The 17,642-nt window shown below is 34.8% G+C and overlaps 1 protein-coding gene across 1 annotated transcript in view; it reads right to left on the bottom strand.

Annotated features, from left to right (window-relative positions):
- The window catches only part of LOC149806565 (maltase-glucoamylase-like), a 301,187-nt gene that overhangs the window by 74,744 nt on the left and 208,801 nt on the right, over positions 1 to 17,642 (bottom strand). The window contains exons 48-50 of the mRNA XM_089954697.1: positions 17,104 to 17,278; positions 13,548 to 13,644; positions 4,597 to 4,709 (exon numbers count right to left, since the gene is read on the bottom strand). Of these exons, the coding sequence (XP_089810823.1) occupies positions 4,597 to 4,709; positions 13,548 to 13,644; positions 17,104 to 17,278 (385 nt within the window). The remainder of the gene's footprint in view (positions 1 to 4,596; positions 4,710 to 13,547; positions 13,645 to 17,103; positions 17,279 to 17,642) is intronic.

Raw genomic sequence — 17,642 nt, 5'->3', positions numbered from 1 at the left:
CATTCCATTGCTACACAATCAGTGAATGCATCCCACTGCTACATAATCAATGAAAGTGTCCAATTGCTACAGAATCAATGAAAACCTCACTGATATATAATTAGTGAAAGTAATCATATTGCTACATAATCAATAAAAGCATTCATTGATACATAATCAATGAAAGCCTCATTGTCACATGATCAATGAAAGCCTCATTGTTACATGATCAATGAAAGCACCCCATTCCTACTTAATCAATGAAAGCATCCCATTGCTATATAATCAATGAAAATATCCCATTGCTACATAATCAATGAAAGTGCCCCATTGCAACATAATCAATGAAAGCATCTCATATCTACATAATCAATTAGAGTGTCTCACTGCTACATAATCAATGAAAGCATCCCATTGCTACATAATCAATGAAAGTGTCCCATTGCTACATAATCAATGAAAGCACCCTATTGGTACTTAATCAACGAAAATATCCCATTGCTACATAATCAATGAAAGCATCCCATTGCTACATAATCAATGAAAGCATCCTAATGCTACATAATCAATGAAAGCATTTCATTTCTAAATAATAAATGAAACTATCTCACTGCCATGTAATCAATGAAAGCATCCTATTGCTACATAATCAATGAAAGCACATCAGTGCTACATAATCAATGAAAGCAACAGATTGCTACATAATCAATGAAAGCATCCCATTGCTACATAATCAATGAAAGCATCCCACTGCTACATAATCAATGAAAGTACCTCAGTGCTAAATAATCAATGAAAGTAATAATTGCTACATAATCAATGAAAGCACCTCATTGCTACATAATCAATGAAAGCATTTCATTTCTAAATAATAAATGAAACTATCTCACTGCCATGTAATTGATGAGAGGATCTTGTGACAAAATCAATGAAAACCTCATTGCTACATAATCAATAAAAGCACTCCATTGATACATTTTCAAGGAAAGCATCCCATTGCTATGTATTCAATGAAAGCATCTGATTGATTTGACTTCAATTCTGAGCCAAAGAGTAATCAATAATTACAAAGATCACCTCTTTAAGCTTCTAGTATTTCCTATTATCCACTGTAAGCAATAATTATCATGTGGAGAATAACTCAGATTCTAATGATCCCTACAATCCAAAAGACATGGAACAAGAAAATAATTACATTCTTTTTTCTACCAAAGTATGGGTACTTTAATGAGTCAATAAAAACCAGAGAATAATTTCCTTTTTATTATCTTAAATAACTGTTCTTACAATCTAATCAAGAAGCTTATTATCAATGTCCACCACTACAATAAATGTTTAACTAGGTCAAAGTCCAGAGTTCAAATAATCTTGCATTGGCAATTAGTATAACCACTATCAGAAGCAAGTTCATGCATCACTAATTTCCTTGATTAGCTACTACAACTGAAGACCCACATGAAATGTGTGCAGCTGACTGATCTAATTCCTATAATGTTCACAGGCATAATGCAGATAATCTTTCAAGACTAACAAATAACAATGTACATTGAATATATAGTCATTAAGATGCAAGACTAACAAATCACAATAAAGCGAATATATAGTCATTAAGCTGGAAAGTATACCACTGAATACATGTTTTATACCTACTTTCAACTGCCCTGGTCACAAAGGCTGCATGCATCATGGAAATGTCTATGTGGTCATGAGTTAAATACTGATGCTTAACTTGTGTTAGTAAAGCATATAATGTTGATCACAGTGACCTTAATTTTCACAGGTGCTGTATAAACAAAACATGCATATCATCATGTTTCATGGTTCAAAAGACCCAATAAATGATTTGTAAACACAAAATTTCAACAAAGTCACTGAAGCATGAATTAAATATCACAGAGACTTCTTTTGTGAGGAAGTAGTTAATATCTAGATGCATCCCTCAACATCTTTTATGATTCCAGATAATTGTACAAAACATCTTTAGGATGATAAGCCTGCCCAATATATATAACTAAAAGTACTACGAGATAAACAATAAAAGGTAAAATGTATAAAAGCCTTAAAACAATTTGTGTAAGTGTGTGTTACCAACATCAAATCATATCATCATCAAGTTCATGACTTTAACAGTGTCAGTAAGAAAGTAAGACAAAACACAAAATTTAACTCAGATCAGTGAAGCAGAAAATACAGTAAATAATGACCTACTTTTGCATTAATGGAGTAGTGCTCATCAAGATGCATCTCATCACAGTGTGTGATGATTCTAGATAGAATATTATGTAAATAGCATGCAAAAAACTTATACTGTCACAAGTTAAACACAAAAACTTAACCTCACCAGTAAAATGAGAAATGTAGGTCACAGTGATGACCTTTTTTATAGGTGTAGTACTAACATAGATTTATAATTTTAACATGAATAGTTCTAAGGAATTTATCTGAAGTCAATAAAGAAATAAATTTTACAGTGACCTAATTTTGTGATGGTGTAGCACTCAAAATGATAAATCTCCCCACAGTGTTAGGACTCCATGTATCAAATAATGCATATAGGATGCAAAAAATCTATGTGGTCATGCAGAGACTTAACCTAAGTCAGTAAGCCGTGAAATGTAGGAAACAGTGACCTGCTTCTACTGTAAGGGTATGGTACTAATAGAGATGCATACAATCATCTAGTTTGATGATTCTACCATGAACAATACTAGAGAAAAAAACAGAAAGTTTGACCATTATGTTAGTGAAGCATGAAACATGGGTCATGGTAATTTACATTTGTGATGAAGGAGTATTATGATGTGTCATGCATCTAGTATTGATACATGATGCAAAATATCTATTTGATCAAGAGTTAAATAAAATATTTAAGCTTAAAGAGTCAAATGTGAAATGTAGGTCACAGTGACCATTTGTTGTAAAGATATGGTCCTAATAGAGATACATGTATATACACCTAGTTTTATAATTCTTCCATGAACAGAGCTTGAGAAATAAACTTACAGCACAAAATCTAACCCATGTCAGTGAAGCAAGAAATATGGGTCAGAATGGCTACTTTTGTGCTGAGATTACAGGACTCATCAAGGTCAGAATGGCTACTTACAGGAGGCATCAAGGTCAGAATGGCTACTTACAGGACTCATCAAAGTCAGAATGGCTACTTACAGGACTCATCAAGGTCAGAATGGCTACTTACAGGACTGATCAAGGTCAGAATGGCTACTTACAGGATTCATCAAAGTCAGAATGGCTACTTACAGGACTCATCCAAGTCAGAATGGCTACTTACAGGACTCAACAAGGTACATATTCTCTCTAAATTTCATAATTTCATGTATAACAATATTTACATAGGCTGCAAAAAAGTCTACAATGTTATATGAGCTCAAACATGAAAAACTTCAGTATATGAGTAAAATGTGAAATGTAGGTAACAGTGACCTTCTTTCATGGTAAGTGTGTGGTACTCACAGAGATGCATATAATCATCTAGTCTGGTGCTTCTGGCATGGACTGTGCTTGAGAAAACCCAAGAAAATGTAAACAGAGAAAGAGGAGAATGAATCGTGCATCAAATGAAGTTTTGTGATAAGGGGTTTCATGATGTTTCAAGATGCATCCCAGGCACACTTTCATAACTTGAAGTATAACAGTATATGTACCGGGTACAAAGGACTATCTGGTCAAAATGTAAACATAAACACATATTCTAAGCCAGTAAAATTTGAAATTTAGGTCACAGAAACATTTTGTTGTATGGGCGTGGTATGAATAAACATGAATCTATAGTCCGATGATTCTAGCATAAGTATAGGACTTGAGAAATAAAAAGAAAACGTTTAAGACAAGTCAGCATAGCATGAAATATGGATCATAATGACCTACTTTTGTGACAAAGATGTAGTATTTATCAAGATGCATGCCCTCATCAAGTTTTATGACTCCAGGTAATACAGTATGTATGCAGTGTGTGTTTTATGACTCCAGAACGAGGACTTCAAAGCAATAAATTTACAACTTTTGATTGGTAGGTTGGCTTCTAAACCAGAAGACTTTTTATAACATAAATTCTAGAAGTTTTAAGGAGACTGTAAAAAAAAAAAAAACAAGTGCATTTTTTGACATAATATGCAAACCATAAAAAGATAGAAAGTATTGAATATGATTCAGTTTCTACTGGAAAATATTACTATAAAAATGAATTGCTTCCAGTCATTGTACCATCTATTAAATGAAAAAAAGGAAGAGGTTTACATCTCATAGTTCATTGAAATCCACAACTGTCAGTGTCAGGGGTAATACAAACTCTCCCCATCTTTATAAAAGCAAGCTAAATTAGAGTGATTTATTTGGCTAAACATGACAATCTTTCCTCTTTTTTCAGTAAAAGTGCACTCTTTTGACTTGGAAAAAAAGGCAAATGGACCAAATTAGAAAGCAAACCAAACCAAAGCAATTTCTATATGTACCAAGTCTGGAAATTTTCCACCCAGTGGTTTAGGAGGAAAGACAGATGGATGGAAAGAGGATGGTTACCTGTGTATACTGCTGTATGACACTATTTCCAATGTTAAAGCATGGATACAAAATTTGCACAATTAACATGATGGTTACCTGTGTATACTGCTGTATGACTTCTTCTGGTGTGGGGCCCATAAACATGTAGAAATCCAAAACTCCTCCTAGGGTCCTGTAGATTAATGATGGCAGTGGCTGTAGCAGTATTTCTGCCAAAGAGACATGAAAATACAGAATACAAAAGATTATGATCCTGTAAAAAAAAAAAATATATTTAAAATGTCAAATGAAGTAGTACATCAGACAACAAATACATGAGTTCTGATTGCCAAAAGTACATGGATTTTTATTATCAGAATATGTAAATACTTGAGTTTTGAGTACCTGCTAAGTACATGGGTTTTTATTTTCAGGACAGTGCAGATTTTCCCATGACTCCAAATTACATCGCAGTGGTTACTGCTCCACATGTACATCTGAACAATTGATATTTAAACTTGATGTAGGCACAAGAGTACTAAATAAAGAAGACAGTGAATGAAAAGGGCATTAAATATCCATAGCAAAAAAGTGTCCTCAAATGAAAGCAAAGAGAATAAAAGACAAAGAGAAGATAATGCACTCATCTAATTTTTCAACCACATGTACACACAAATCCAACTTCTGTTGTGATACCAGAGACAGAGTCTTTGTTGGCACAGCTGTGTATATTTGTTTGGATGACTTATGTGATATTACTTATAATGAAATAGATGGCTGACTTTGTGACAATGCTTGAGCCATTACTTATAATGAAATAGATGGCTGACTTTGTGACACTGGCTGAGCCATTACATCTAATGAAATAGATGGCTGACTTTGTGACAATGCTTCTAATGAAATAGATGGCTGACTTTGTGACAATGCTTGAGCCATTACATCTAATGAAATAGATGGCTGACTTTATGATGCTGCTTGAGCCATTACTTCTAATGAAATAGATGGCTGATTTGGTGACACTGCCTGAGACATTACTTATAATGAAATAGATGGCTGACTTTGTGACAATGCTTGAGCCATTACTTATTATGAAACAGATGGCTGACTTTGTGACACTGGCTGAGCCATTACTTCTAATGAAATAGATGGCTGATTTGGTGACACTGCCTGAGACATTACTTATAATGAAATAGATGGCTGACTTTGTGACAATGCTTGAGCCATTACTTATTATGAAACAGATGGCTGACTTTGTGACATTGCTTGAGCCATTATATCTAATGAAATAGATAAAAGTACCCTCACAAAGGCTGACTTTGTGACACTGCTTGAGCCATTACTTACATGTATAATGAAATAGATGACTGACTTTGTGACAATGCTTGAGCCATTACATCTAATGAAATAGATGACTGACTTTGTGACAATGCTTGAGCCATTACATCTAATGAAATAGATGGCTGACTTTATGATGCTGCTTGAGCCATTACGTCTAATGAAATAGATGGCTGACTTGGTGACACTGCCTGAGACATTACTTATAATGAAACAGATGGCTGACTTTGTGACACTCCTTGAGCCATTACTTATAATGAAATAGATGGCTGACTTTGTGACAATGCTTGAGCCATTACTTATAATGAAATAGATGGCTGACTTTGTGACACTGGCTGAGCCATTACTTATAATGAAATAGATGGCTGACTTGGTGACACTGCCTGAAACATTACTTATAATGAAATAGATGGCTGACTTTATGATGCTGCTTGAGCCATTACTTATAATGAAATAGATGGCTGACTTTGTGACAATGCTTGAGCCATTACTTATAATGAAATAGATGGCTGACTTTGTGACAATGCTTGAGCCATTACTTATAATGAAATAGATGGCTGACTTTGTGACACTGCTTGAGCCATTACTTATAATGAAACAGATGGCTGACTTTGTGACACTGCTTGAGCCATTACTTATAATGAAATAGATGGCCGACTTGGTGACACTGCCTGAGCCATTACTTATAATGAAATAGATGGCTGACTTTGTGACAATGCTTGAGCCATTACTTATAATGAAATAGATGGCTGACTTTGTGACACTGGCTGAGCCATTACATCTAATGAAATAGATGGCCGACTTTGTGACACTGCTTGAGCCATTACTTATAATGAAATAGATGGCTGAATTTGTGACACTGCCTGAGACATTACTTATAATGAAATAGATGGCTGACTTTGTGACACTGCTTGAGCCATTACTTATAATGAAATAGATGGCTGACTTTGTGACACTGCTTGAGCCATTACTTATAATGAAATAGATGGCTGACTTTGTGACACTGCTTGAGCCATTACTTATAATGAAACAGATGGCTGACTTTGTGACACTCCTTGAGCCATTACTTATAATGAAATAGATGGCTGACTTTGTGACAATGCTTGAGCCATTACTTATAATGAAATAGATGGCTGACTTGGTGACACTGCCTGAGACATTACTTATAATGAAATAGATGGCTGAATTTGTGACACTCCTTGAGCCATTACTTATAATGAAATAGATGGCCGACTTGGTGACACTGCCTGAGCCATTACTTATAATGAAATAGATGGCTGACTTTGTGACAATGCTTGAGCCATTACTTATAATGAAATAGATGGCTGACTTTGTGACACTGGCTGAGCCATTACATCTAATGAAATAGATGGCCGACTTTGTGACAATGCTTGAGCCATTACTTATAATGAAATAGATGGCTGAATTTGTGACACTGCTTGAGACATTACTTATAATGAAATAGATGGCTGACTTTGTGACACTGCTTGAGCCATTACTTATAATGAAATAGATGGCTGACTTTGTGACACTGCTTGAGCCATTACTTATAATGAAATAGATGGCTGACTTTGTGACACTGCTTGAGCCATTACTTATAATGAAATAGATGGCTGAATTTGTGACACTCCTTGAGCCATTACTTATAATGAAATAGATGGCCGACTTGGTGACACTGCCTGAGCCATTACTTATAATGAAATAGATGGCTGACTTTGTGACAATGCTTGAGCCATTACTTATAATGAAATAGATGGCTGACTTTGTGACATTGCTTGAGCCCTTATGTCAAATGAAATAGATGGCCGACTTGGTGACACTGCCTGAGGCATTACTTATAATGAAATAGATGGCTGACTTTGTGACAATGCTTGAGCCATTACTTATAATGAAATAGATGGCTGACTTTGTGACACTGGCTGAGCCATTACATCTAATAATAATAATAATAATAATAATGACCTTATTTAAAGAGGGTAACACAATTAGCTAAAAACTAATCTACCTTGAGGCCCTCATACAAAGGAATTTATTTATTTAAGCTGCATCTCTGAAGCCACTGAATATATTGGGTTTGGAAGAAGGAAATAGAGTGGGCATTTCTAATCTCAGCTGGAATACTATTCCAGAGCAGAGTTCCAGAGTATTGGAAACTTTTTTTAAATAACTCCTTATTTGGTTTGGGAATTTTATACTGTTTGGTAGACATGGATCGCAGGTGGGGAGTATTACCAGGTAGCCTATACTGGAATAGTGATTGTAAATATTCAGGAGCACTATTCTGAGATATCCTGTACATTAATTTGGCTTTTCTCAAACAGATTCGGTCTTTAATAGGTAATATTTTTAACCTACCAGCTAAACTTTCCTTGCTTTCTTTCTGGATTGATATTAGCCCAAATGCTCTTTTTTGAAGATGTGCCAGCTTTGCTATGTTTTTATCATTTGAATTACCCCATACTGTACTACAGTAGTCCAAATAGGGTTGTATGTAACTGTTATAAAATAGTTTCCTGTGCCTTTCAGGGAGAAAATGTCTTATCCTACTGAGAAGCCATAAACTTGAATTGACTTTTTTACTGGTATTTTTGATATGTTCAGTCCATGATAGGTTATTATCTACCAGAACACCAAGTAGCCTATCATGACAGGCTATTTGCAGATTTGTATCCTTCCATGTCAGACATAGTTCATCACTATCAAGATTTGTCCTTCTCTGCCGTGTTGAGATAAGTAATATTTTAGTTTTACCAGTATTTACCACCATGCCATTACATGTGCACCAGTTTTCCAGTTTGTTTAGTGCATTCTGTAAAGAAATTTCGAGCTCATGCTTTGTGTTTTGGATGTCTGACAATGTTGTGTCATCTGCATAGAGATCTGTAGATGATATTGAGTCTCTTAGTAAAAGTGGTAGGTCATTAATAAATAAAATGAATAGTAGTGGACCTAGAATTGAGCCTTGTGGTACTCCATATCTAATTGTTTCAGGTTCAGACGGAACATTATTTATGTAATGAAATAGATAGCCGACTTTGTGACAATGCTTGAGCCATTACGTCTAGTGAAATAGATGGCTGACTTTGTGACATTGCTTCAGCCATTACGTCTAATGAAATAGATTAAAGTACCCTCACAAATGCTATGAGGGAGCAGGAATCTCAGCAGCCATAATCTGAAGTGATTTCACAGGTAAACTTTCCCGGCAGAAGAAACTGAACTGAAAACAGTTCTTTAGTGGATGAAAAGTGAAGTAACCAGATTGTACACACTCTTGTATGAGAGCGTCAGTTGTAATTATATTCTCTGTGACTCAAGAGATTTCCATCTAAGATGTATTATCATGGTTGTGATGTGACTGGTGTTTCCATAGCAGTTGGTGGTCACATAATAAATTGCTTCTGTAGCATCCCTATCTTCCAGTGTCTTTACAGTTGGGTTACATGCAGTTACACAGTATAATGAGGCTGATAAATACATTAACTTTGATCAGTTCATTCTTGTTTTTAAATGTCTCCTTAAGAAGCACATCATGTTTTCTTGAGTTCTCAGGTGACTTTGTATGAATTTTCAAGAGAGGTTCAACTGTAAATCAACACCAAAATATTGAGAAGATCTACCCATTGTGTAACTATTGAAAAGACTCACCCATTGCATTCCTATTGAGAAGACTTACCCATTGTATTACTATTGAGAAGATTCACCCACTGCATTACTATTTAAAAGACTCACCCATTACATTACTATTGTTAATACTCACCCAATGTGTTACTTTTGAAAAGACTCATCCATTGCATTACTATTGAGAAGACTCACCCATTGCATTACTATTTAAAAGACTCACCCATTATATTAATATTGTTAATACTCACCCAATGTGTTACTATTGAAAAGACTCATCCATTGCATTACTATTGAGAAGACTCACCCATTGCATTACTACTGAGAAGACTCACCTATTGCATTACCATAGAGAAGATTTACCCATTGGATTACTGTTAAGACACACCCATTGCATTACTATTTAGAAGACTCACCCATTGCATTACTATTGAGAAGTCTCTCCCATTTCATTACAATAGAGAAGTCTTACCCATTCCATTACTATAAAGAAGACTCACCCATTGCATTGCTATAGAGAAGACTCACCAATTACATTACTATAGAGAAGAGTCACCCATTGCATACTCTTGAGATGATTCATCCATTGTCACAGTGTTACTATTGAGAAGACTTACCCACTGCATTGCTATTGAGATGACCTACCCACTGCATTGTTATTGAGATGACTCACCCATTGCATTGCTATTGAGATGACTTACCCATAGCATTACTATTGAGATTACTTACCCATTAAATAATAATAATAATAATAATAATAATAATAATAATAATGACTTTATTTAAAGAGGGTAACACAGTTAGCTAAGAACTAATCTACTTGAGGCCCTCATACAAAGGAATTTATTTATTTTAGCTGCATCTCTGAAGCCACTGGATATATTGGATTCGAAAGAAGGAAATAGAGTGAACATTTCTAATCTCAACTGGAATACTATTCCAGAGCAAAGTTACAGAGTACTGAAAACTTTTTTTTGAATAATTCCTTATTTAGTTTGGGAATTTTATACTGTTTGGTAGACATGGATCACAGGTGAGGAGTATTGCCATGTAGTCTATACTGGAATAGTGATTGTAAATATTCAGGGGCACTTTTATTGGATATTCTGTACATTAATTTGGCTTTTCTCAAATGGATTTGGTCTTTAATAGGTAATATTTTTAACTTACCAGCATAATTTTCCTTGCTTTCTTTTTCGATCACAACTTTATGCAGGTCACTGAGAAATTGCTCTTCATAAAAATTTTTGAACGATCTGTAACATACTTTTGTGTGCATTTTTCTTATTTCTCTTGCGTTTAACCTTTCTTGTCAAAAAAGTGGTCAGTAAGACCAACATTCGGTACATTAACACAAGCCACATTGTCTGGTAGGTTGGTATAAATGTGATCAATAAGAGTGCTCAATTTTTCTGTTACTCTTGTAGGCTCATTTACCAGCTGGTCTAGGCCTAATGATTCAAAAAATTCCATCCAATTACTCTTTATCTGAGTACTGAGTTAAAGGTCCTTATTTACATTGCAGAGTATATTAATTGTTTCTTCTCCTTTGCAAGAACATTTTCTATTTGTTTCAAAAAGTTATCATTCCAGATTGCTTTAGAGGATTGTTGGTGTTGTTGTTTTGGGGTTTAATGCCATTTTTCAGCACACAATAGGCTATGCATGGTGGCCAGTATTAATGGTGGAGGAAGAACCCGGGAAAACCCAAGGAAGAAGCACCGACCCATGAGAAGCTACTGCCAAGCGTTCTCACATATCCACATTAGCCAAATCCTAGACTCAAACCCACGCAGACAGAGGTGAGATGGCAGTGATCCGTAACAGAGAGCGCTTAGACCACTCAGCCACTTGCAGCCCCCCTGCTTTAGAGGAAGGTAGCCTATAAATGAAAATAACAAGGAATGATTTTGCATTATTTTGAGAAATTTCCACCCAGACACCAGTACTCTCAATTTCATATGACTCCAAGTCAAGTCACCTTTCTGCATATACATCTTCCTCCTGCTGTCTCTCTGTCACTGTGTAATGGTTTATTGTAGCCTTGACAGTGAAATAGATTATCATTGTGGTTAGCATTTAATTTGGTTTCAGTGAGTCCTAAAATATGTATATTATTTTCCTTGGAAGACAACATTAACTTAATCTGGTCTATTTTCCTACTATACCTTGTACATTTAAGTGAACTAGTATGTTAAAACCTTTTGTATTTTAGTTTCAAATCAATTATATGTATGTCATCATGCAATGGAGTACTCAATGAGATTGTCTCCATACTACTTTTATCATTCTGACGTCCCATTTCCATATTTAAATGTTCATATTATATTTGCATTTTCAAAGACCCTGAAAATCCATTAACGTTTGCATTTACAGTAGTATCCATTGAATAGTTAGAGTCAAGAGTCTCACTAGGTAAATTAAGATTTTTTATAAATGAAGCACTCGCATTCTCCTTTTTTGCCAGCTTCCTAGCATGTATAATACACTGATTGATAGAGTCTTTGTTTGTGTCCATATTTATGGCATCTGAAGCACTCAATCTGTTTGCCATGATGACATACCTGTGTCACAAGCCCAGTTTCTCCACAATAGAGACAGTACTCTTCATTACAGTGCCTGAAAATGGGGGCATACATGTTAATATTTCTCAGTAGTTGAGAGGTTCCTTTTCTACTTAAATGAATGTTGTCTCTGTGGTAGAGGCTTAGGTTGACATCCTGGTTCTGAAGAACGAAAGATGTGTATTGTGGAATGTAGTGTAGGATGAAGTTTTCACATAGGTCAATTATCAAATCACTGATTTCTTTCACCCTGGTGTCTGTATGAGGAGGTAGTCCTGATATCACTATTTTACATGTATATGGGCTGCAATACCTAGCAGCATAGAGTAAACTTTCAAAATCTGTTCTGATTTGATTTAGTGACCTTCCATCACTGGCATCATTCCCACCTACTAAGATAATAATCTGGCTGTATTTGGTTAGGTCACTGTTCATTATTCTGTCTGTGATGTTGTCAATTTTTGCACCTCTAAGAGTCTGTACATCTGTTTTAAGAAGTCTCTTTTGTATTATAGTTTTCAATACTGAGGAACCAATTATTAGAGTCCTATCTTTTCTGGCTTGTGGTTTCATGTGTTGGACTCTGGTTGTGTGTATTTCAGACACATCTCTTGGAGGAAGGGGTATCTCAGTTGTGTTGACACATTTGTCTGAGCACTGGGAAATGCAGTTGTTTGTGAAGGCAACAGACTTGTCTGAGCTGAGGGTCATGGGTGTACACTTATTGCTGTTTGCAGTGTGACACATGACTGAGAGGGGGGTACTGTTGTTTGCAATGCAGGATTACTTTGGGAATCAGTTGTTTCTTGTGTGGTCATTTGACATTTTCTTTTGGCTGGTATTGGAATTGTCTGTGTCTGAGAATCTGACATTGTTTCTATTTGGGAGTCTGTGTCAAATGTTGTTTCACATGAGGTTACTTGCTCATTAATCCTTCCCTGTACTGACCTAATAGCATGTAACTGTAATTTCATTGCATTACTATTGAGAAGACTTACCACTGTGTTACTGTTGAGAAGATTTACCTATTGCATACTATTGAGAAGACTCACCCTTGCATACTATTGTGAAGACTTATCCATTGTATTACTATTGAGAAACTTACCCATTGTGTTACTACTGAGAAGATTTACCCATTGAATACTACTGAGAAGACTTGCCCATCGTGTTACTATTGAGAAGACTAACCCATTGCATTACTATTAATAAGACTCACCAACTGCATACCATTTGGATGACTTACGTATTGCATTACTATTGAGATGACTCATCCATTGCATTACTATCAAGATGACTCATGCTTTGCATTACTATTGGGATGACTCACCCATTGCATTACTATTGAGAAGACTTACCCATTGTGTTACTATTGAGAAGACTCATCCATTGCATACTATTGAGAAGACTTGCCCATCATGTTACTATTGAGATGACTTACCCATTGCATTACTATTGGGATGACTCACCCATTGCATTACTATTGAGAAGACTAACCTATTGCATACTATTGAAAAGACTCACCCACTGGATACTATTGAGATGACTTACCCATTGCATTACTATTGAGAAGCAAAACCCCATGAGCATTGCCATCCTCTTCTATACACATGTAGAATGGATGTACTCCATACAAATTGGCATAATCCTGAAATAAAGAATAACAAATGACCCAAGTGGACCTCAGACTGCTCATATGGCTGGCTCTACCCAAAAATCCAAATCTTTGACCAGGTCAGTTTGACACCACACATGGGTTAGTAAGGTGCCGGCTGACTTTGTCTCAGTGTGCTTACCACTTGCATACAACTCAGCATACATATATATTGTACCATTTGCTGTGAATAAAACAGCATACCACTAGCTGACATGATCTCAATACAGCTGACAGTACCCCAATATAGTGAACAGTATCCCAATACAGCTGACAGTACCTCTATACAGCTGGTTGAAAAACAACTACAGCAGACAATATCCTAATAGAGCTTATTAAAAAAAACAGCTGACAGTAACCCAATACAGCTGTCTGTATCTCAATACAGCTGACAATATCCCAATACAGGTGACAGTATCCCAATACGGTAGACTGAGAAAAACTGCACACTGATGAGCATACTTAAATTTAATAAATTCAATATTTAGTTTCTATTGCTATTTTTAATGGTTAAACTGATAAAAATCAACATTCTTGTTTACTTCAACATCTAATGGAGATTCCCTGATCAGTGTGAAACAAATTCCAGTCAGTGCTGGACTTCAAATCAGTGATCATTATCAATGTTTTTTTGTGCCCCTTTTGTTCTTTTTTGTTTTAAAACCAATCTTTCTTGTTACTGACAATGTTTTGAGGTAGATTTAATCCCATTAGTAATAGAATATTTGAAAGCCAATCAGTATCATTTGTTAAAACCCTAAATGTTTTTTTACCAGAACAATTTTTATCAAACTGTGTCAACTACTCTTCAGCTGTATTGAAAAAAGATCATGAAATAGTTTTTAAATAAATAAAAAATTATAGTCATATATTAAGGCAGATTACATTATTAACATAAAATTTTAAAAGCCTTTATGCAAGAATACTTTCTGTAAACTTTGGTCAAATTGTGCACTATTATTATTATAAGACATTTTTTTAAAGTTTTTTTTCTCCATTTTTAGTACCTTATTCCGTATTCAAGAGTGGATCAGCATAATCGTAAAAAAATTAAAAAAAGTCTAATTTTGCCAGAATGCTTTCTGTCAAATTTCATTAAATTCTGCTGTATGCAATTTAAGAAGCAGCAAAAACTATTGTTCTACTTTCAGTAGCCACATTTATATCTAACGGTGGATTGGAATCATCAGTAAAAAAATTGACAGGCTTTTTATGCTAGAAATGAGAAGTGTTAATTGGTCAAATTCTGTTAAAAAAATTCTTTAAATTTTCTAATTTTAGTACCTATGGCCAAATGAGATAGCAAAACTGCATCATTTGCACAAAAACTGATTATTAATGGCTAAATTTTACCACAGATCAGCATCATCTGAATAAAGTTGAATCCTGTAATACCTGAAGGCTTTCTGTTGAATTTTATAAAAATTTTGATGAATTGTTTTTAGATTTTTCTTGAATTAGTAATGATGATTATATCTGATGGTGAATAAGCATCATATGTACAAATGTGAAAGGCACTTAGGCCAGGATGTGTTCTGCCATATTTGATAGATTGGCATCATGTATACAAACTTGAAAGGCCCTTATGCCTGGGTGTTTTCTGCCTCAGTTGATAGATTGGCATCATGTGTACAAACTTGAAAGACCTTTAGGCCAGGATGTGTTCTGCCATATTTGATAGATTGGCATCATGTATACAAACTTGAAAGGCCCTTATGCCTGGGTGTTTTCTGCCTCAGTTGATAGATTGGCATCATGTGTACAAACTTGAAAGACCTTTAGGCCAGGATGTGTTCTGCCATGTTTGATAGATTGGCATCATGTGTACAAACTTGAAAGGCCCTTATGCCTGGGTGTGTTCTGCCTCAGTTGATAGATTGGTATTATGTGTACAAATCTTAAAGGCCCTTAGGCCAGGATGTGTTCTGCCATGTTTGATAGATTGGCATCATGTGTACAAACTTGAAAGGCCCATAGGCCAGGATGTGTTCTGCCTCAGTTGATAGATTAGCATCATGTATACAAACTTGAAAGGACTTAAGGCCTGGGCTTGTCCTGCCTCAATTGATAGATTGGCATCATGTGTACAAACTTGAAAGGCCCTTATGTCAGGATGTGTTCTGCCAAGTTTGTTAAGATTGGCATTGTTTTCTTTACAATTTTAAATGATCGTTATACCAAAATTTTTCTGTAAGATTTTGTCCATTATTGTCCTGCAGATTTTTAAATGTTTTTCTATTTTAAGTAATGGCAGCCTTAATTTATACCAAGATGTTTTCTGTCAAACTTTAGTAAAATTTTGATCAACGGTATTTAAAAATTCATTTTAAGATTTTTCTATTTTTAGAAAGAGTGGATGCATTCATGGTACAATAGCGTCATTTGTACAAACCTGAATGTCTTTTATGCCAGGATGCTCTCTACTAAGTTTCATTGATTAGCATCACTTATGCAGTTTTGAGATGCCATTATGCCTGGATGTTTTGTTAAATTTGGTCAGCAGTAACTGAGAGGTCATTTAATTTTTTTACTTTAAATAATAACATAATTTGCATACAATGAAAGGCCTTTATACCAGGATGCTTCTGCCAAATTTAGTAAATTCTTTTCAGCATTATTTAGGAAATCATCTGAAGACTTTTCTATTTTTTAGTAACAATGGCCATATTTGATAATGGATTTGCAAAATTTGCACAAACCTAAAATTCTACATGCCAGAATGTTTTCTATCACATTTTTACTTTAATACAGCTTGTCAACATTCCCTTCATCACTACCAATACCACTACCACCACCACAGTCATGGTCACCAACTGAAAAGTAATGACTATGACAATGTTGTTGCAAGTGAGAAAACATGTTTTACCTCTTTATAACATAACTCATTTACCAAAACTGATGATTTATTACTTATTTTTAATCTGAATAACTTGATACTTATGTCGCAAAAAAGAAAATATGCATGTTTCCTATTGCACTTGTTTTAAAAGTATGGGAGGTAGATATTTTTTGTTAAATAATATATATATATATATATATATATATATATATATATATATATATATATATATATATATATATATATGAATGATTGGTGTATATAATGTACTAAGTACTCCAAGTATCAGCTCAATTAGATGCAAAAAATGCACAAACCAATTTCAGGAATTAAAAGAAAATTTTTATTTATTTTTACCACTGGGGAAATAAAAGTGCTAGGGTTAACAGCGAAAAACAGGGATGGACAGCCAATCAAAAACACACATCTTTGTTTTGACCTTAGCAGTAAACTAGAATGACAATTAAATAAATAAACTGGAACTACAATAAGCTCAGCCACAACTATTCCATACATAAGATTCTGATCATGTAATTATCCCAAAATTTAGGTTTTGCAAAATATCAGGATAGTTTTTAAAAAAAATTTAAACCTTTATTATACAGGAAACTTACTCCAGCATTTACAAAATTATCTCTGGAAAACATAGGCCATCTCCTATATTGCACATCATGACGTAATCCAAAGTGTCGGTTCTCTCCAAACCCATAGATATTCTTTGATGGCAGTCTTGTAACAATCTGAAGAAACTGATCAGCATAAGTTAAGCCACCCACATCAGTATTCCATCTGAAAGCAAATACAGAAATGGGTTTTCAACTTGTTACCTCAATTACAAGAGTCAATGAAAAATTCAAGGAAATAATAACATTTATTATGATCAGAAAAATAACCATATAATCACTATTTTTTTTCAAGCTGGCATCTTCCAAAACTGACAAACAAAATAAAAGATGTCCAAATTTCAGACATTTTCCATTAATTTTCCATTTTTTCCATGACAATTGTTTCCATGACTTTTCCATTAGTTTCTTTGACTAAAGAGTTTTCCAGGATTTTCCATAACAATGGGAACCCTGTCAAGTTATCAATGATATCTCTTCAGGGGATGTGGAAGTGTGTCTCCTTTTGCACATGAGAAGCTTAGAAACCA

Source organism: Sinohyriopsis cumingii, chromosome 1 (assembly GCF_028554795.1).
Source record: "Sinohyriopsis cumingii isolate HCF-2022 chromosome 1, ASM2855479v2, whole genome shotgun sequence".
Lineage (NCBI taxonomy): Eukaryota > Metazoa > Mollusca > Bivalvia > Unionida > Unionidae > Sinohyriopsis > Sinohyriopsis cumingii.
This window is presented reverse-complemented; position numbering and strand designations above follow the sequence as displayed.